This window comes from Oncorhynchus kisutch, linkage group LG18, assembly GCF_002021735.2.
Source record: "Oncorhynchus kisutch isolate 150728-3 linkage group LG18, Okis_V2, whole genome shotgun sequence".
Taxonomy (NCBI): Eukaryota; Metazoa; Chordata; class Actinopteri; order Salmoniformes; family Salmonidae; genus Oncorhynchus; species Oncorhynchus kisutch.
Genome location: NC_034191.2, coordinates 46,683,595 through 46,705,780, shown reverse-complemented (window position 1 = coordinate 46,705,780; position 22,186 = coordinate 46,683,595). Strand labels below are relative to the sequence as shown.

Here is a 22,186-nt window from a genome sequence, read left to right as displayed (position 1 = left end):
AGATTGGAACACAGGAGTGATGGTTGCTGATTTAAATTTTTTTATTTTACCTTTCTTTAAAACTTGTTAAGCCTTATGGGTTCCCCTACAGGAACTACACCCCCCCCCCGTTCAGCTGAAATGGTGGCGCAGGGAATGCAAAAATATTCTTAGAAATATTTAACCTCCACACATTAACAAGTCCAATACCTCAAATGAAAGATAAACACCTTGTTCATCTACCCAGCATGTCAGATTTTTAAAATGTTTTACGGCGAAAACACAGCATATATTTATGTTAGACCACCACCAAAACAAAGAGAAAACGTAGCCATTTTGTACCACAAAATATAAAATGACAAATTATGAAAATCTTCATCAGATGACAGTCATATGACATGTTACACAGTACATTTATGCTTTGTTCGATAATATGCATTTTATATCCATAAATCTCGGTTTACATTGACGCCATCTTCAGAGAATTCTCCAAAATGTCCGGAGGAATTATAGAAAGCTACGCCAGATAACAGAAATACTAATCATAAACTTTGACTAAAGATACATGTTCTACATATAATTAGAAAGATACACTGGTTCTTAATGCAACCGCTGTGTCACATTTTTTTTACGTTACGGAAAAAGCCTAACATTGCAATAATCTGAGACAGCGCTCAGACGTAACAATATTTCTCCGATATGTTGGAGTCAACAGAAATACAAAATTACAACATAAATATTCCCTTACCTTTTGATGATCTTCGATCAGAATGTAGTGCAAGGAGTCCTAGTTCAACAATAAATCATTTTGTTTCATAATGTTCAATTCTAGTGTCCATGTAGCAGCATCTGCTACCACTTTCAGCTCAAATGCCCCAAAAATTACTTCTGGTCCAGGATAATTTTGCATCAAAACTTCCAAATTACATGTTACAGGTCGACGAAACTGGTCAAACTAAGTGCAGAATCAATCTTCAGGATGTTATAATCATACACATCGAATAGCATTCCAACCGGGACATCCTAGTTCATCCGGGGCTGATTGGAACAGACGAAGCATACGCGCCTTCAAGCACATGAATCTTTTGCGACACTCTAGCACTTTCCTTCCCATTAGGTCAAAGTTCACAGCAAATTCTCCATTACACTTTCTACTGAATGAGGACATCTAGTGGAAGACATAGGAAGTGTTTCCAGATGCATAACTTGTTGGTAAGGGAGGGGGCGATGACGTCAAAGTTGCTCCAACTTTCAGGATTTCAAAACTAGTTTGCAAGATTGCCTGCCCTGTGAGTTCTGTTATACTCACAGACATAATTCAAACGGTTTTAGAAACTTCAATATGTTTTCTATCCAATATTAATTATAATATGCAAATAATAGCAATTTAGGACAGATTTTGATGCAGTTCACTATGGGCACGCAATTCATCCAAAGGGGAAATACTGCCCCCTGTCCTTAACAACATCCTTAGGCAAGTCAGTTAAGAACAAATTCTTATTTTCAATGACAGCCTAGGAACAGTGGGTTAACTGGCTTGTTCAGGGGCGCACAGAGGAGTAGGGTTGATTCAAGCATTCTGACCCAAGCTAACTGGCTAACTTTTCCTAGCTTGCTAGCTACTTCCGAAGTCACAAATGAGAGAACAGCTCACTCTGACCATTTTACTCGCCCTATATCAGAGCTGGTTAGGCTGTTTTAATAAGGTGTCAGGTATGACCCAGATGCAGACAGTGTCGAAGAAACAAAAATGTATTTCTAAAACAGGGGCAGGCAAACGACAGGTCAAAGGCAGGCAGAGGTCAGTAATCCAGAGAGGGTGCAAAAGGTCCAGAATGGCAGGCAGGCTCAGGGTCAGGGCAGGCAGAACAGTCAAAACCAGGAAGGATTAGAACACAGTAGCAAGAACAGACAGGAGCAAGGGAACAAACGCTGGTAGGTTTCACAAAACAAAACAAACTGGCAACAGACAAACAGAGAACACAGGTATAAATACACAGGGGATAATGGGGAAGATGGGCGACACCTGGAGGGGGGTGGAGACAAGCATAAAGACAGGTGAAACAAATCTTGGTGTGACAGTTTCAATGTATTCCAGTGGGTTCGTGACTGCAACTGTGCTGCTGTCAACAATTTAATTATGTTTTTTTGCCACGCATACTGACATCAGCCACATTCAACGGGTGTTGAGCATTCATAAATTTGTCAGTTATTCTGCGCTCTGGAAAACTCAGACAAGAGTTCTCTGAAATCGGAGTAGACATCCAGGGCGAATTTACCAGCTACTGTTATTGACAGTGACATCATAAACATTCTATTTGTTTTGCTATGTAGCTAGCTAGCTAAACAATAAACCATAATCCCAACTCATAACGTTACTACCGTGCATGAATCTGCAGGTAGCTAAACAACCAGGTCCAATATTAGCTAGCTAGCATTGGGCTTTAACTTGAAATGAAAACTACTTTTTGACAAAATTAGAAATGTATAATGTCTGAAACTGTAGCTAGCTAAACTATCTCTCCCTCTTTCTCATGGATGCCATGGTTGCCCTTAGTTTGAAGATCTAATCCGGAGACAGGTGTTTTATACAACAGCCTTGTGTGTTCTCTTTTCAAGTCTGTCTGCATATATACAATCAAACGCAATAATTTTCTCCATCTCCTTAGCTATCATACTTTATTTCCACAGATTTCAAAACTCGGTCCTCCAGAAAGTGGAGATCAACACTTATGCAATCCTACTAAGTGATATCTTTAGATATCATGAGTGTTGATCCATTTCTACGTTAGAAAGGATTACCTACATGTATTGACCAGATCATGTTTATTTTTTTTATTTTACCAGGCAAGTCAGTTAAGAACAAATTCTTATTTTCAATGACGGCCTAGGAACAGTGGGTTAACTGCCTGTTCAGGGGCAGAACGACAGATTTGTACCTTGTCAGCTCGGGGGTTTGAACTTGCAGCCTTCCGGTTACTAGTCCAACACTCCAACCACTAGGCTACCCTGCCGCCCCAAGAAGTGTCGAAACTCATCTCTTGGCAATCATTATCTCTGCCAATAATGGCTAGCTGGAAGGCTTTTCCATGGCTAAACCAACTCGGCTCAAAATGTAACAATTGTATTGGTATTTCCAGATGGCATACAATTTTGATATTAAGGCACATGGAAGTTCACATGTTCCAGAAGGCATTCCTATAAAAAAAGCATTTATAATAAAATTAAAGTTTTACGTTCAAAGGGCTCTCTTGTGTATACAGGAAACTCATTCAACAATTGTAGATGAAGCTGTGTGGAAAAAGGACTGTGGGCGGGTGGGGGGGGATATACTTCTCCCATGGGCGTAGAAATTCAAAATGGGTGATGATATTAATTAACAATAACTTTGATCTGAATACACAAATTACAAATATACAAACAAATCCTAAAGGTAGATGGCTGATTTTAAATATGTTATTGGACCATAAACAGATTTGGCACATTGATCTATACCGTACAAATAATGATGATCCATGCTTCTTTGAAAATATATAGAACCATTTATCAAACCTGCAAGCAATACAAGACTATTATTAGGATGTGAGATTATAATAGCGTTTTAAATACCTCAATAGGCCGTAATAGAAATCAAACTGATATCTATGACCCTTATGTACTTAAAGGAAATCACGAATGTCATGGAGGCTTAATACCTTGAGGTTTTGCTTGCCTGAGGTAGAGTGTATCATGATACTCTATTTACCAAGAGTGATTTCATATTTATTCTTTTTAGCTGTTTATTTGTCACCACAAATCAATGCTGGCACTAAGACCACACTCAATGAGCTGTATACGGCCGTAAGCAAACAGGAAGACACTCATCCAGAGGCGGCGCTCCAAGTGGCCGGGGTCTTTAATGCAGGGAAAATTAAATACATTTTATCTCATGTCTACCAGCATGTTAAATGTGCAACCAGAGGGGGAAAAGAGTCAAGCCCACCTTTACTCCACACACAGGGACACATACAAAGCTCTCCCTCACCCTCCATTTGGCAAATCTGACCATAATTCTATTCTCCTGAGTCCTGCTTAGAAGCAAAAACTAAAGCAGGAAACACAAGTGACTCGGTCAATAAAAAAGTGGTCAGATGAATCAGATGCTAAGCTACAGTACTGTTTTGCTAGTACAGACTGGAATATGTTTGGGGATTCTTCCGATGGCATTGAGGAGTACACAATATCAGTCACTGGCTTTATCAATAAGTGCATCGATGACATCGTCCCCACAGTGATTGTACATACATACCCCAACCAGAAGCCATGGATTACAGACAATATCCGCACTGAGCTAAAGGCTAGACCTGCCGCTTTCAAGGAGCAGGACTATAACCCGGATGCTTATAAGAAATCCCGCTATGCCCTCCGACGAAACATCAAACAGGAAAAGCATCAATGCAGGACTAAGATTGAATCATAGTACACCGTCTCAGACGCTCGTCGGATGTGACAAACTATTACACACTACAAAGGGAAGCACAGCTGCAAGCTGCCCAGTGACAGGAGCCTACCAGACGAGCTAAATTACTTCTACGCTCGCTTTGAGGCAAGTAACACTGAAACATGCATGAGAGCATCAGCTGTTCCAGACGACTGTGTGATCATCCTGTCCGTAGCCGATGTGAGTAAGAAATTTTAACAGGTCAACATCCACAAGGTCGCAGGGCCAGACGGATGACCAGGACGTGTACTCAGAGCATGCGCTGACCAACTGGCAAGTGTCTTCACTGACATTTTTAACCTGTAATACCAACATGTTTCAAGCAGACCACAATAGACAATCTGGACCCCCTCTTTCTAAAATTATCTGCCGCAAATGTTGCAAGCCCTATTACTAGCCTGTTCAACTTCTCTTTCGTATCGTCTGAGATCCCCAAAGATCGGAAAGCTTGGAAAGCTTTCTCCCCCTCTTCAAAGGGGGTGAAACTCTAGACCCAAACTGTTACAGACCTATATCTATCCTACCCTGCCTGTCTAAGGTCTTTGAAAGCCAAGTTAACAAACAGATCACCGACCATTTCGAATCCCACCGTCCATTCTCCGCTATGCAATCTGGTTTCCAAGCCGGCCATGGGTGCACCTCAGCCATGCTCAAGGTCCTAAGCGATATCATAACTGCCTTCGAAAAAAGACAATACTGTGCAGCCGTATTCATCGACCTGGTCATGGCTTTAGAAATTATCAATCACCACATTCTTATCGGCAGACTCAACAGCTTCGATTTCTCAAATGACTGTCTCGCCTGGTTCACCAACTACTTCTCAGACAGAGTTCAGTGTGTCAAATCGGAAGGCCTGTTGTCCGGACCTCTGGCAGTCTCTATGGGGGTGCCACAGGGTTCAATTCTCGGGCCGACTCTTTTCTCTGTATACATCAATGATGTCACTCTTGCTTCTGGTGATTCTCTGATCCACCTCTAAACAGACAATACCATTCTGTATAATTCTGGCCCTTCTTTGGACACTGTGTTAACTAACCTCCAGACGAGCTTCAATACCATACAACTCTTCTTCCATGGCCTCCAACTGCTCTTAAATGCAAGTGAAACTAAATGCATACTCTTCAACCGATCGCTGCCTGCACCTGAACGCCCATCCAGCATCACTACTCTGGACGGTTCTGACTTAAGTATTTGTAAATGTCTACATATTCTACGTGTCTAGAATCGGTTTCCTATTTCGCAACACTCCTGCTGCCAAACATACCCTCATAACTATCTTACCGATCCTTGACTTCGGCGATGTCATTTTTTAAAATAGCCTCCAACACTTTACTCAGCAAATTGGATGCAGTCTATCACAGTGCCATCTGTTTTGTCACCAAAGTCTCAGATACTACCCACCCCATTTATTTTTAATACATTTGCAAACATTTCTAAAAACCTGTTTTTGCTTTGTCATTATGGGTTATTGTGTGTAGATTGATGACGGAAAATAAACAATTTAATCCATACCTATAATGTTTCAGAGAGAATCTCATCCCTATAAGGCTGCAGTAGGCTCCTCTTGCCAAAAAAAGCACTTACTGCAAGTGTTAAGTGATGTAAAATAATAGCTAACGTTATAAAATAAATATTTCCTATGAATCAAAATCAGCTTTATTAGCACCATTTTAGTTACGCTATTGCATTGGCCTTGTGTTAAGCAAGATTTATGCTAGTTTGTAAATTAATTCAAACCTGTGAACGCAATTAGGCACCATGTTCAACCAGCACAGTTCATTCTTATGGAGATGCCAGGCTAAAACAAAGAAACTACAGATATGGATTTATGACCTTTTAGTGGCAACAATTAGGCAATTGTATCAATCAAACAATCAATCAATCGATCAGCTTCACAATTTGGTTGTGTCATTAGAGGTTCAGACAATCATAGTGGATGTGTGTGGTCATGTGTTCCACAGGTCATCCAGACCATCAGCGCAGTGGACAAGGATGAATCTCCCAGTGGTCATCTCTTCTACTTTGCCCTACCTGCGTCTGTGGTTAGCAACAGCAATTTCACTCTCCGAGACAACAAAGGTAGGTGTCTCCTCCTTGTCAAATTACTCCAATTATCTCACAACAGTCCATTACTGACAACAGAGAAGAATGTGAGGAACGTTTTTAATGTAAGGGATCAGGGTTTGTAAGGTATGTAAGATCAGGGTCAACCATGGCCAAGTGTGGATTGAGAAGTGTTCTTTGTAAATATTGGATTTTAAAGCATTAGACATTTCAAAACCTTTTTGATTGAAAGTAGTTGCTGAAATAAACTTTCTGAGGATGATTCTGATGGCTCATTCATGTTTCTTTCACCTTTAAATCCATTCAATGGATAAGAATATCTATGAATGTTAATTGCAGGTTTAGAAGTGTGCGGGCAAAAACAGGTTTTGAAATGTAATGTAACAATTTGAAAGTATAATTTAATCACTAACGGTATCCTGCCCATTTGCAAAAATATTTTCCTCCTATGTAAAAAAAATTCTGGACTACCCTGACGTTATGCCATTATGCTTTCTCTTCTATTCCTCAGTTTTTACTATTCATATGTCACTGCCCAATTGAAAAAATACTATTGTGTGTATATAAACTATCGTAGGAATACTATAGTATACTGTAGTATTTACAGTTTACTATAGTATAAATACTGGTGAAAAAAAAGTGTACTACATACTGTAGTAATTTCTCTAGTGTTTTTGCTGACTAGTATACTGTAGTATTTACTGTTGTGTTTTTGCGGACTGTAGTATACTGTAGTATTTACTGTAGTGTTTTTGCGAACTGTAGAACAAAGCATAAAAAAACAAAGCATAAAAACAAAACAGTATAAAGTTGTCTCTGCACCTATAGTATATGTGATTTGTGAGATAAAGAAATCTCCTATATTAAGGTTGTTTTAAATTAGAGATGATATCAATCATTCTAGGGATGTTCCACAGTCTGTAGGCTCATCACAGACTATGCAGGATTTGATCTCTAAATACTCTTCCCCTTCTTCCTGACTGATCATGTTCATGACCCTCCCTTCCAGACAACACGGCGTCTATCGTAACGAAACGTGGAGGGTTTCGTAGACAGGAGCAGATGCTGTATCGACTGCCTGTGTTGATTGTCGACAATGGAAGCCCTGCCCTCAGCAGCACCAACACCTTATCAGTGAACGTGTGTGACTGTGACTCGGATGGTGTGGCCCAATCGTGTGGAGCCATGCCCTACACACTTCCTGCTGGCCTCAGTACAGGGGCCCTGGTCGCAATTCTGGGATGCATCATTACACTGCTGGGTATTTTTTATTGAACCTTTATTTAACTAGGCAAGTCAGTTCAGAACAAATGATTATTTACAATGATGGCCTAACAGAAGGGAAAAGGCATTCTGCAGGGACGGTGTCTGGGATTAAAAATAAAATAAAAATATAGGACAAAACACACATCACGACAAGAGAGACACCACAACACTACATAAAGAGAGACCTAAGACAACACATGAAAACACAGCATGGTAGCAACACAACATGACAACAACATGGCAGCAGCACAACATGGAAGCAGCACAAAACATGGTACAAACATTATTGGGCACAGACAACAGCACAAAGGGCAAGAAGGTAGAGACAACACTACATCAAGTGAAGCAGCCACAGCTGTCAGTAAGAGTGTCCATGATTGAGTCTTTGAAGGAAAAGATGGAGATAAAACAGTCCAGTTTGATTGTTTTTTTGCAGCTCCTTCCAGTCGCTAGTTGCAGCGAACTGAAAAAAGGAGCGACCCAGGGATGTGTGTGCTTTGGGGACGTTCAACAGAATGTGACTGGCAGAACGGGTGTTGTATGTGCAGGATGAGGGCTGCAGTAGGTATCTCAGAGGGGGGAGTGAGGCCTAAGAGGGTTTTAAAAATAAGAATCAACCAGTGGATCTTGCGACGGAATTACAGAGATGACCAGTTTACAGAGTAGTAGAGAGTGTAGTGATGTGTCCTATAAGGAGCATTGGTGGAAAATCTGATGTCCGAATGGTAAAGAACATCAAGCCTCTCAAGAGGACCCTTACCTGCAGATCTATAAATTATGTCTCCGTAGTCTAGCATGGGTAGGGTGGTCATCTGAATCAGGGTTAGTTTGGCAGCTGTGAGGAAAGAGGATGGATTACGATAGAGGAAACCATGTCTAGATTTAACCTTAGCCTGCAGATTTGATAGGTGCTGAGAGAAGGATAGTGTACCGTCTAGCCATACTTCCAAGTACTTGTATGAGGTGACTACCTCAAGCTCTAAACCCTCAGAGCTGGTAATCACACCGGGCATTCTTCTTACCAAACAACATGTCCTTTGTTTTGGAGGTGTTCTGAACAAGGTTAAGGGCAGAGATAGCTTGTTGGACACTAAGAAAGCTTTGTTGTAGAGCTGAGTATAAGCTGAGCATAAGACTGTTTCATCTGCATGTAAATGGCTGAGAGAGCTTCCTACTGCTTCAGCTGTGTTGTTGATGTAAATTGAGAAGAGCATGGGGCCTAGGATCCTGCCTTGGGGTACTCGGTGACAGCCAATGGCTGAGACATCAGATGTTCTGACTTTATACACTGCACTCTTTGAGAGAGGTAGTTAGCAAACCAGGCCAAATACCCCTGAGTGACACCAATACTCCTTAGCCGTCCCACAAGAATGGAATGGTCTACCGTATCAAAAGCTTTGGCCAAGGTTGCAGTGACACATCCATAACCTGACCGGAAACCAGATTGCATACCCAAGAGAATATTATAGACATCAAGAAAGCCAGTCAGTTGATTATAAACAAGTTTTTTCCAGCACTTATGATAAACATGGCAAAATATAAATCCGCCTATAACAGTTAGGATCAGTTTGATCTCCCCCTTTAAATAAAGTATGCACTGTGGCTGCCTTCCAACCAATGGGAGCCTCCCTAGAGAGGAGAGACAGGTTAAAAAGGTCAGAGATAGGCTTGGGGAAGATCAACCATGAAGATCAACCATCTATGGGTAGTATTCTCATGTTATCTCCATGTTCATGAATGTCTGTTTTCAACATTTCTTGAGAACTTACTAATGTGATTGTACAGTGCATTTTTAAAGTATTCAGACTTTAAATTTTTTTTGTTGCGTTACAGCCTTATTCTAACATTTTAAATGGGGTATTGTGTGTAGATTAATGAATTTCAAAAATATATTGAATCCATTTTAGAATAAGACTGTAACGTAACAAAATATGGAAAAAGTCAAGGTGTCTGAATATAATATAGCAAACAAGGGATGTCCTGAGGACATTCGGCGACATTCCCATCAGGTTGTTTAAGGGTTTCAGCGCAACATTATCCCACTGAAATTCTGAGAACATTCTAAGAATGTTGTGTGATGGTCCCAAGTGAACGTTCTCTGGGGGACCTTTGTCTAGTTCCCTGTAAATTCACAGGACATCACTGAGGACCATGTCAGGACCTTTTTAGGACATTCTCAGGACTTTCCATTTACTAGTCCTTTGGACATTGCATGATGATTCCAAGGGAACATTCTCTGGGGGACCTTTTTATAGTTCCTGGTTTGACCTGTGGACATCTTTAAGATGCTCTTGGGACATTGTGTCATGGTGACCTGAACATTCTTGAGACGTTGTGTTATGGTCCCTTGGAGGTTTTGTCTTGATACCGGAATGTCCCGGGGACGTCCTGGTGGATGTTTTTAGGACGTTCTTTGGATATTGTGTCATGGTCCCCTGAAGGTTTTGTCTTGTCCACGGTTTGTCACGGGGACATCCCAGAGCACCTTTTTTTTAGCATGTTCTTGGGAAATTTTGTCATGGTCACCTAATAGTTTTGTCTAGTTCCAGGGACATTTTAAGGACTTTCTTGTGACATTGTGTCATGGTCCCCTGAATGTTCTTTGGACTTTGTCATAGTCCAATCAAGAGTTTTGTCATGTAATGGTCCCAGGTGTTCTAAACCATAAGTAAAGAAATGAAATGGTAAGGGAGTTTTAAGGCAAGTGGTATCCTGTTCAGCTAAAATAGTGTACACGTCTTTAATCACTGACAATGTGATTACATACAACATGACTTGATCGCTACTGACTTTTCTATATGACCCCACCTGGGATTTGAACTCAACAACCTCTGGATTTGGGGATATACTATCTTTCTGCTGCGCCACAAACTAGAATATCAGAAGTCCCCTGCACATTTATTACCTACAATTACATCTCTGCACTTAGCAAAAGAGAGCCATCTGCAATGCTATTTTAGTTATCAGTTAATCTGACTCTTCTCTAATTGATTTAATTGACTTATTTCAGCTATTTGAGTTTGGGTTTTCAGTATAGTTGTCCAATATTGGTGGGTCATATTATTCTGTTTTAATGTTGCTCCTGAATCACCACAATAAATGCAATATTTTTTCTTCAGTGTATTTTTAACAGAGCTGAGATTGATTTTGAAGTGGAAAGTGTTGAAATAGGCAAATCATTCATTGAGTATATTTATTAATGGACAGTAATAATTTGATATTAAACTGATTATGGCAGTAGGCAGATTATGCAAAAGTAATCTAAAACATCTTACTCTGCTTAACTTAATAATTAATCGGCGTCTGTTCAAAATTAAAGTAAGCGTAGGCCGATTAAAATACCTGGTTTTCTGAGAAATCTTTCAAATTATTATGACATGTAAACCTTACACTGCTGGAATGCCGATTATTTGATCTGCGCATTTGCTAGCACCAGCCGAGCAAGTCTCCCTCTTTAGCTTGAGTGAAGTGAATTCGGAGCAACTGAATGTATGCGTCATAGAAGTAGTTTTCACAGAATCAAATATGCTTCCCAAAAATAACATGGTCACTGTGGTAAAACAATTATTTTGATTGGTGATTTTCTGCATGTATCAGAGTGCCATTATGTAGCCTGATTTCAGATGTGTAAACAGGATTATTAGGAAAATCGTTGTTCTTGCAAAGCATGTAAACGTTTTAATAAAATGATTATATTAAGCTGACTATCCACAATTATCACATTATTGTAACCGTACTCATTGATTCAGACATGGTGGCGTAGCAGGATGATTAGAATGCTGTGAACCAAGAGGTCGGGAATTCAAAATCCCAGGTGAGGACATGTTAAATAATAATGACTGTATGAATACACATACATGGTGTATGTAGTCATGTACTGTGTTTCAACTATGTATCTTGAAGACACATTGTCAAAGGCACTGTTTGTGTGTGGGTGTCCCTACCATTGCCAAAGAGCTGTGACTGGATCAGTGGTTCATGAATCAGGGCCTTGATGGACAACAGTAACAAAGGGTGATGTGTAATGAAACTAGGGTGTGCGTACCATGGTTCGATTTTCTGTTTTTGGGGGGAGAACGTTTCTTAGCGACCATCGGGTGACGTCCCTGGGACAAACCGGGAACTAGACAAAAACCTTGAGGGAACCATGTCCCGACATCCCAAGAAAGTCCTAAAAAACGTTATCGGTGAAGTGCCCGGGACAAACCGGGAACTAGACAGAACCTGCGGGGGGAAACCGCGTGTCGACTTCAAGCGACCATTTCGTGACATGCTGGGGACGTCCTAACGACTCTTTGTTTGCAGGGTTTGAGCATGCCTTTGTGGATATAGGGAGAAGGTACAGTATGTGTAAAGGATTCTCACTTTTTGACAGGTTGTGTCTCTCATGATGATAACGCTAGTCACATTTGCTATTAGCTTTTTCTATTCATGCAAATGAGATTTAATTAACTAAGCCACAAACAAAATACAACAGTGAACCATCACCAATGGTCTTCATTATTGCCCATTAAATCCAGAGACAGGGTTTTTACACCACAACACAGCACAGTCAGAAGAATAGTTTAATGCGCTGGTAAACTTAATTGAACATTGAGATGGAGTCTTAAAAGGATCGGTGTACCGCTAGCGGAACAACTTCCGGTGAAACTGGAGGGAGCATAATTCAAATAAATTCTATTAGTTATTATGGGTTTTAAACATTTAGGTATATATAAGTGTCTGATATCGTCTGATAGCTTACATTTTTGTTAATCTAACTGCACTGTCCGATTTACATGAGCTATTACAGTGAAGGCATGCCTTCAATTATTTGAGGACGGCGCCCCACATCAAAATATTTTTCCACTGGCACAGGTTACATATAAAGATGAAATATTCACTTACTTTTTGAAAATCTTCATCTGGTTTGTCATCCAAAGGGTCGGGTCGCAGCTATAACATGTCGTTTTGGAAGAAAAACATTTTTTATATCCCAAAACCGCCATTTGAGTAATCCACTGCAGAGAAAGGAATCTGAAAATCTACCCCTAAACTTTGTTCCAACAAGTCAAAATATGTTCTATTTACTCCTCAGACACCCTAAAATGTAATCAAACTATAATATTTATTTTGGAAAGAAGTATGTTCAATAGGAAACCGATTTTAGCAGGTGCACAACTTCAACATGGCGCGCAAAAACACGGATTAGTGGTGGAGTTCTGAACCCAGCATTGCTAATGAAAAGCAATTAGAAGTTATGAGGCTTAGAGACTTAGAACTTATGGCTTCCAGTCCAAGCCCATGTCTGTTTTTGTGCGTATGTGTGTATTTGTGTGCGTGTACATGAGCTGCTCCGTGGGTGGATGAGTCCTCGTCTGCCTTCATCAGTGCTGCTTAACTTTATATCCTTATACTCCATTCTCTCTCTCCTCCACTTCTTCTTCTCTGCTCTCCCCTACCCCTTCTCCCTGCGTGACCCTCCTCCACCCCTAGAGGAAAAAGAAATGCACACCTATTTAGGCGAGATGCTGGCTAGCAGAGTGGAAAACTTGAAAATAGAGGAGAGCCACACACTAAGAGCTCAGATGCAAAAGTATAATGTCCAAAGTTTCGACAGGCAAGCTGTCGTCATCAGGGTATAATCACAAACACTGCAGGGTGACTCGTTTATATAGTGTCGAAAGACACACACAGGTGTCTGTAATCATGGCCAAGTATGTCCTAATATCATTGGTTAATTCTCAAATATTAAAAATGACATACAAAGAACATACAAAAACCAAATGGATAGCATACAATCATAGATTCAATTTAGACTACATAAGCCTACAAACAATTACAAAGTCACAATAATCACAAGAATGGCTTCAGATCAAAGTCTACGTTGAGGCCGAAGGGAGCAAGGGTCCTCCTCCACCCCTCCCCGCCTCCCCCTCTTGCATTAATACTCTGTGCACAACCCTTTTCTCTCTCCTCTCTGTCCTTGCTCCCAGATCTGGCGTCTCCATCAACGCATGTTTGAATCTGCGGCACTGCAATTGGGGGCGTGATTGCATTGTTTTGACTGAGAGGAGAGCCCAGAGGAGAGAGTCCAGGGGAGAGAGTCCAGGGGTGTTGCTGCTTCTGCGTCCTCAGGTGCTGTCAGCTCAGGTGTCCCTCCAGCCATACTAGAGTAGAACAGGGACTTGTTTTCCAAAAGCCTTCGTAGCGTTATGATTATCGTTAGAACCTTCTTACGATGTATCGTTAGTATATGAGGTGTTTCCCAGAGCCTTCGTTAGTAATGTGGCTCTTAAAAACATTTGCACATCTACTAGTGATCCAGATCATACGTAGAGCAGTCAAAGTGATCATTAAATGCTTTATTCACAAAAGATCTCAATTAAACATAGAATCAAGATGTTCAGGCTGTCTGACTATGACTGCCGATAACTTCAGAACAATTTTTTGGACCTTCCTCTGACACCGCCAAGTATATAGGTCCTGGATGGCAGGAAGCTTGGCCCCAGTTATGTACTGGGCTGTACGCACTACCCTCTGTATCACCTGACGGTCGGATGCCGAGCAGTTGCCATACCAGGCGGGGATGCTGTAGAACATTTTGAAGAACTGGGGATCCACACCAAGTCTTTTCAGTCACTTGCGGAGGTAAAGGCCCTCTTCATGACTTTCTTCGTGTGTTTGGACCATGATAGTTTGAACTTGAAACTCTCGACCCGCTCCACTACAGCCCTGTCGATGTGAATGAAGTGTGTCCGGCTCTCCTTTTCCTGTAGTCCACGATCATCTCCTTTCTCTTGCTCACGTTGAGGGAGAGGTTGTTGTCCTGGCACCACACTACCAGGTACTCTGACCTCCTCCCTATAGGCTGTCTCATCATTGTCGGTGATCTGGCCTACCACGGGTTGTGTCGTCAGCAAACGTAATGATGGTGTTGGAGTCATGCTTGGCCACGCAGTCATGGGTGAACAGGGAGTACAGGAGGAGACTAAGCATGCACCCCTGATGGGCCCCCGTGTTGAGGATCAGCGTGGCAGATGTGTTGTTGCCTGCCCTTACCACCCGGGGGCAGCACTTCAGGAAGTCCAGGATTCTCACATAGGTGTTATTTTTGTCCTGGTGATATAGGGCAGTGTAGAGTGCGATTGAGAAGACGCCATCTGTGGATCTGTTGGGGCGGTGTGCGAATTGCCGTGGGTCTAGTGTTTCCAGGATGATGGTTTTGTGAGCCATGACCAGCCTTTCAAAGCACTTCATGGTTACCGATGTGAGTGCTATGGGGTGGTAGTCATTTAGGCAGGTTACCTTCACTTTCTTGGGCCCACAGATTATGGTGGTCTGCTTGAAACGTGGGTATTACAGACTCGGTCAGGGAGTGGTTGAAAATGTCAGTGAAGACACATGCCAGGTGGTCCACGCATGCTCTGAGTACATGTCCTGGTAATCTGTCTTGCCCCGTGGCCTTGTGAATTTTGACCTGTTTAAAGGTCTTGCTCATATCGGCTACGGAGAGCGTGATCACACAGCCGTCCAGAACAGCTGCCGCTCTCATCATGCTTCAGTGTTGCTTGTCTCGAAGCGAGCATAAAAGGCATTTAGCGCGTCTGGTAGGCTTGTGTCACTGGGCAGCTTGCAGCTGGGTTTCCCGTTGTAGTCCGACGAGCGTCAGAGCCGTTTAAGTAGTATTCAATCTTAGTCCTATATTGACACTTTGCCCGTTTGATGAGGGCAAAGCGGGACTTCTTATATGCATCCAGATTGGTCTCCTGCTCCTTGAAAGTGGCAGCTCTAACCTTTGATATGTACACATGGTCACTGTGGGGGGGACGTCATCGATGCACTTATTGGTGAAGCAGTGACTGAGGTGGTTTACTTTTCAATGCCATTAGATGAATCCCGGAACATTTTCCAGTCTGTGCTAGAAAAACAGTCCTGTAGAATATGCGTCATTTGACCACTTCAGTATTGAGCGAGTCACTGGTACTTCCTGCTTTAGTTTTTGCTTGTAAGCAGGAATCAGGAGGACAGAATTATGGTCAGATTTGCCAAATGGAGGGTGAGGGATAACTTTGTATGTTTCTCTGTGTGTGGACTGAAGGTCGTCTAGAACTTTTTTCCCCTCTGGTTGCGCATGTGACACGCTGGTAGAAATGAGGTAAAAAGTGTAATATTATTGTTCTTGTCTCTCGACCTGGCTTTGATGAAGCATTGGACTGTAGCAGATGAGCTACATGAATGTTGACAAGGCGATGACCAACTTCAACTCGGTAAGTCAAATTCCACAGGCGATTGAAATGAAATACCATCACCCTCTCTCCCTCTTTGAATTCTCTGACAGTCTTTGAGTGTCTGTCATGAGCTCTCTTCTGCTGTAGCTTGTGCTTTGTCACAGTGTTTGACAAGTCTGGTTTCAACAATGTCAGGCGGGTATGTGGTTGGCATTTCAGAAACAGTTCAGCTGGTGTACATTCCGTTACTGTGTGTGGTGCCTTTGGTAGGTGGGCACCAACTGAACCTCGAATTTAGTCCAGGCCCTCTTATTAAAGGTTTGCACGGCTCTCTCCACTGCTCCGTTTTTTGCCGGATGCTAAGGTGGTCATCATTGTAAATAAGAATTTGTTCTTAACTGACTTGCCTAGTTAAATAAAGTTTAAATAAAACACAATACAAAATACTCTGTTGTTCTTGAAAAACATTTCAAAATCGTTTGAGATGAAAGGAGGGCCATTGTCCGAGACGAGCTCTTTGACTAGTCCAACGGATAAAAACAGGTGTCTGAGAATATTCATGGTCTTCTCAGCTGTTGTCAGTTGAGTAGGGAACGCTTCCATCCACTTGGAATGTATATGGTCAACAACAAGGAAATGTTGCTTGTCAATCTCGACGTAATCCACATGGATGCGTTCGCATGGTGTAGCAGCCCAGGACCATGGATGAAGAGTTGTAGTAGCAGGCTTGTTGCAAACAGCTTCACAGTGTGAGTAGTGTCCCAGAGCTGAGGTAATTTTTGGGGCCTTGCTCCGCTCCTGAACTATTACGGAAAGTCTGTGGCAAATTTGTCCACATTGTTGCATCCGCTTCATCAACAGGTGCAGGCTGATACAAAGTGTAATTGGTCTCCACAATGTGAATAAGCATTCAAGACTTGCAAACAGCGTCTGCTAAAGAGCAAGTGGCTTGCCCACTACGACACAGAGATGAAGCTGAGACTCGCGTGTGATGCATCTCCATATGGAGTAGGAGCCCGTCATCTCACATCAGGTGAAGAACACCCTATCGCATTTGCATCATGGACTCTGTCACCAAGTGAGAAAAATTATACTCAAATTGAGAAGGAAGCCCTGAGAATAATATTCGGAGTGAAGAAGTTTCACAAATACCTCAATGGAAGGAAGTTCCAACTGCTGACAGATCATGAGCCTCTGTTGGCCATCCTTAGATCAATATCAGCCATACCAACCCTGGCTGCACTTTGGGCTCTGATATTGCTAGCCCACGACTATGAGATTGAGTACAGGCGATCCAGTGATCGCTCAAATGCCGATGCACTATCAAGCTTACCATGCAAAAATGACACCGACAGTGAAGATGATAGAGCAGTATTGCAGATCTCTCTCATCGACGGACTGCCCATATCTGCTTCAGACATAGCGGAGGAAACGAGGAAAGACCCTGTGCTTTCTAAAGTTTTGGATTTAACATTGGCCGGCTGGTCAACCTTCGTAAACGATGATAACCTTCACCCATGAATAGAAAATAAAGACCAGCTGTCTACTGATCAAGGATGTGTTCTGTGGGGATCAAGGGTGGTGGTGCCTCACAAATTCAAGAGAAGACTTATCTGATCTGCATGAGGTACATCCAAGGATCACTCAAATTAAAACCCTCGCCAGTAGTTATCTGTGGTGGACTGGACTGGAACAGGACATTCAGCAGCATGTAGGCCACAAGGTGCTCTTCGATGGTTGGTGCTGACACGAGGATGGCATCCACAAAGCACACAACATTGTCTATGCCATCCAAGACCTGATCCATTGTGTGTTAGAATAACGCTGAAGCTGTCGAGATTCCATAGGCCAAGAGATTGAATCTGAAAAGCCCATTGTGTGTATTGATGGTTAGATACTGTTCTGACTCCGCATCCAGCTTCAATTGCTCATTTCCTCCAAGGTGGCATAGCAGTTCAGACGTCTTTTGTCCTCGTCTTGTCGTGTCCTGTATATATATATATTTACAACTTTTTCACATACATTTTATTTTTATTTTCCATCAACTCATCTTCAAAACACTCTCCTGCAACCCGCCTCACCAATGTATATTTATAAAAAAGTATTATTTACCTCAGATCTGTAATCCTCCAAGAAGCTAGCCAGAAACTCCAAGAAGCTAGCCTGAAACTAGCCAGAAGCTAATCCAGAAGCTAGTTCAGAAGCTAGTTAGCTCCTTTACTGGCAAATCGTTAGTATTCAGCTAACCACGGTTTGTGGTCATCAGCTATCCTTTAGCTCGAAAATCTATCGCCAGTTCTGTACGGCGCAGCGCGGCTCGGAACGGAACATACCGGACCAATTTTTCTCTCCATGTCCCTGGACATTCATACCCGGATCTCACAGCTAGCTAGCTGCTATCCGTGTGACCATCGGCCTTCATCAATTATTCCGGAGCTAGCAAGCTCCGTCAATCACTCCTGAGTTCCATCAATCACACCTGGGCTGCAGTCACCTATCCGGACCCGTTTTACTGCCTTCGCGGAGCCCCACCGGGCCTTCACAACTGGACTGCCGACGTTATCTACCCGAAGGAGTTATTCGGCCGGCTCCTCCGTCGCGACGTTACCTGAACGCCCATCTGCGGCCTGCTAACCGTTAGCTGTCTTACCGGCTGCTATCTGAATAGACAATCGGACAATTTTTTTATTATTATTTTTTTTTAAATTATTTTTTAAATTATTATTATTATCTTTTCTTCTTGGGCCTCTATAACTATATCTATTGTTTTTATTTTTGTTGTTGTTGTGTGATTTGGATTAATCCCCTCTACCACACGGAACCCCACTAATCTACTGACGGAACGTAAGGGGTGGCTAACAGACCTCCATCCTATGCTAGCTTGCTACCGATGCCCTGGCTAGCTGTCTAAATCACCAACCAACCTCTCCACTCACCGGACCCTTTTGATCACTCGACTAAGCATGCCTATCCTTAATGTCAATATGTCTTGTCCATTTCTGTTCTGGTTAGTGTTTATTGGCTTATTTCACTGTAGAGCCTCTAGTCCTGCTCACTATACCTTATCCAACCTATTAGTTCCACCACCCACACATGCAATGACATCTCCTGGTTTCAACGATGTTTCTAGAGACAATATCTCTCTCTTCATCACTCAATACCTAGGTTTACCTCCACTGTATTCACATCCTACCATACATTTGTCTGTACATTATACCTTGATGCTATTTTATCGCCCCCAGAAACCTCCTTTTACTCTATGTTCCAGACGTTCTAGACGACCAATTCTCATAGCTTTTAGCCGTACCCTTATTCTACTCCTCCTATGTTCCTCTGGCGATGTAGAGGTGAATCCAGGCCCTGCAGTGCCTAGCTCCACTCCTATTCCCCAGGCGCTCTCTTTTGACGACTTCTGTAACCGTAATAGCCTTGGTTTCATGCATGTTAACATTAGAAGCCTCCTCCCTAAGTTTGTTCTATTCACTGCTTTAGCACACTCTGCCAACCCGGATGTTCTAGCTGTGTCTGAATCCTGGCTTAGGAAGACCACCAAAAATTCTGAAGTTTTAATTCCAAACTACAACATTTTCAGACAAGATAGAACTGCCAAAGGGGGCGGTGTTGCAATCTACTGCAAAGATAGCCTGCAGAGTTCTGTCCTACTATCCAGGTCTGTACCCAAACAATTTGAACTTCTACTTTTAAAAATCCACCTCTCTAAAAACAAGTCTCTCACCGTTGCCGCCTGCTATAGACCACCCTCTGCCCCCAGCTGTGCTCTGGACACCATATGTGAACTGATTGCCCCCCATCTATCTTCAGAGTTCGTGCTGCTAGGCGACCTAAACTGGAACATGCTTAACACCCCAGCCATCCTACAATCTAAACTTGATGCCCTCAATCTCACACAAATAATCAATGAACCTACCAGGTACCTCCCCAAAACCTTAAACACGGGCACCCTCATAGATATCATCCTAACCAACTTCCCCTCTAAATACACCTCTGCTGTCTTCAACCAAGATCTCAGCGATCACTGCCTCATTGCCTGCATCCGTAATGGGTCAGCGGTCAAACGACCTCCACTCATCACTGTAAAACGCTCCCTGAAACACTTCTGCGAGCAGGCCTTTCTAATCGACCTGGCCGGGGTATCCTGGAAGGATATTGATCTCATCCCGTCAGTAGAGGATGCCTGGATATTTTTTAAAAATGCCTTCCTAACCATCTTAAATAAACATGCCCCATTCAAGAAATTTAGAACCAGGAACAGATATAGCCCTTGGTTCTCCCCAGACCTGACTGCCCTTAACCAACACAAAAACATCCTATGGCGTTCTGCATTAGCATCGAACAGCCCCCGTGATATGCAGCTGTTCAGGGAAGCTAGAAATCATTATACACAGGCAGTTAGAAAAGCCAAGGCTAGCTTTTTCAAGCAGAAATTTGCTTCCTGCAACACTAACTCAAAAAAGTTCTGGGACACTGTAAAGTCCATGGAGAATAAGAACACCTCCTCCCAGCTGCCCACTGCACTGAAGATAGGAAACACTGTCACCACTGATAAATCCACCATAATTGAGAATTTCAATAAGCATTTTTCTACGGCTGGCCATGCTTTCCACCTGGCTACTCCTACCCCGGACAACAGCACTGCACCCCCAACAGCAACTCGCCCAAGCCTTCCCCATTTCTCCTTCTCCCAAATCCATTCAGCTGATGTTCTGAAAGAGCTGCAAAATCTGGACCCCTACAAATCAGCCGGGCTAGACAATCTGGACCCTTTCTTTCTAAAATTATCTGCCGAAATTGTTGCCACCCCTATTACTAGCCTGTTCAACCTCTCTTTCGTGTCGTCTGAGATTCCCAAAGATTGGAAAGCAGCTGCGGTCATCCCCCTCTTCAAAGGGGGGGACACTCTTGACCCAAACTGCTACAGACCTATATCTATCCTACCGTGCCTTTCTAAGGTCTTCGAAAGCCAAGTCAACAAACAGATTACCGACCATTTCGAATCTCACCATACCTTCTCTGCTATGCAATCTGGTTTCAGAGCTGGTCATGGGTGCACCTCAGCCACGCTCAAGGTCCTAAACGATATCTTAACCGCCATCGATAAGAAACATTACTGTGCAGCCGTATTCATTGATCTGGCCAAGGCTTTCGACTCTGTCAATCACCATATCCTCATCGGCAGACTCGACAGCCTTGGTTTCTCAAATGATTGCCTCGCCTGGTTCACCAACTACTTCTCTGATAGAGTTCAGTGTGTCAAGTCGGAGGGTCTGCTGTCCGGACCTCTGGCAGTCTCTATGGGGGTGCCACAGGGTTCAATTCTTGGACCGACTCTCTTCTCTGTATACATCAATGAGGTCGCTCTTGCTGCTGGTGAGTCCCTGATCCACCTCTACGCAGACGACACCATTCTGTATACTTCCGGCCCTTCTTTGGACACTGTGTTAACAACCCTCCAGGCAAGCTTCAATGCCATACAACTCTCCTTCCGTGGCCTCCAATTGCTCTTAAATACAAGTAAAACTAAATGCATGCTCTTCAACCGATCGCTACCTGCACCTACCCGCCTGTCCAACATCACTACTCTGGACGGCTCTGACTTAGAATACGTGGACAACTACAAATACTTAGGTGTCTGGTTAGACTGTAAACTCTCCTTCCAGACCCATATCAAACATCTCCAATCCAAAGTTAAATCTAGAATTGGCTTCCTATTTCGCAACAAAGCATCCTTCACTCATGCTGCCAAACATACCCTTGTAAAACTGACCATCCTACCAATCCTCGACTTTGGCGATGTCATTTACAAAATAGCCTCAAATACCCTACTCAACAAATTGGATGCAGTCTATCACAGTGCAATCCGTTTTATCACCAAAGCCCCATATACTACCCACCATTGCGACCTGTACGCTCTCGTTGGCTGGCCCTCGCTTCATACTCGTCGCCAAACCCACTGGCTCCATGTCATCTACAAGACCCTGCTAGGTAAAGTCCCCCCTTATCTCAGCTCGCTGGTCACCATAGCATCTCCCACCTGTAGCACACGCTCCAGCAGGTATATCTCTCTAGTCACCCCCAAGACCAATTCTTTCTTTGGCCGCCTCTCCTTCCAGTTCTCTGCTGCCAATGACTGGAACGAACTACAAAAATCTCTGAAACTGGAAACACT

The 22,186-nt window shown here is 42.8% G+C and overlaps 1 protein-coding gene across 4 annotated transcripts in view; it reads left to right on the top strand.

Moving 5' to 3' along the window:
- LOC109909336 (cadherin-7-like) overlaps positions 1–22,186 on the top strand; it is a 154,916-nt gene that overhangs the window by 125,928 nt on the left and 6,802 nt on the right. For 3 of the 4 annotated variants that reach the window (XM_031795252.1, XM_020508404.2, XM_031795250.1), the window contains exons 9-10: positions 6,421–6,538; positions 7,533–7,784. In XM_031795252.1, the coding sequence (XP_031651112.1) occupies positions 6,421–6,538; positions 7,533–7,784 (370 nt within the window). Of the gene's footprint in view, positions 1–2,382; positions 2,395–6,420; positions 6,539–7,532; positions 7,785–22,186 lie in introns of all 4 variants that reach the window. The other variant, XM_031795251.1, reaches the window with a different exon arrangement.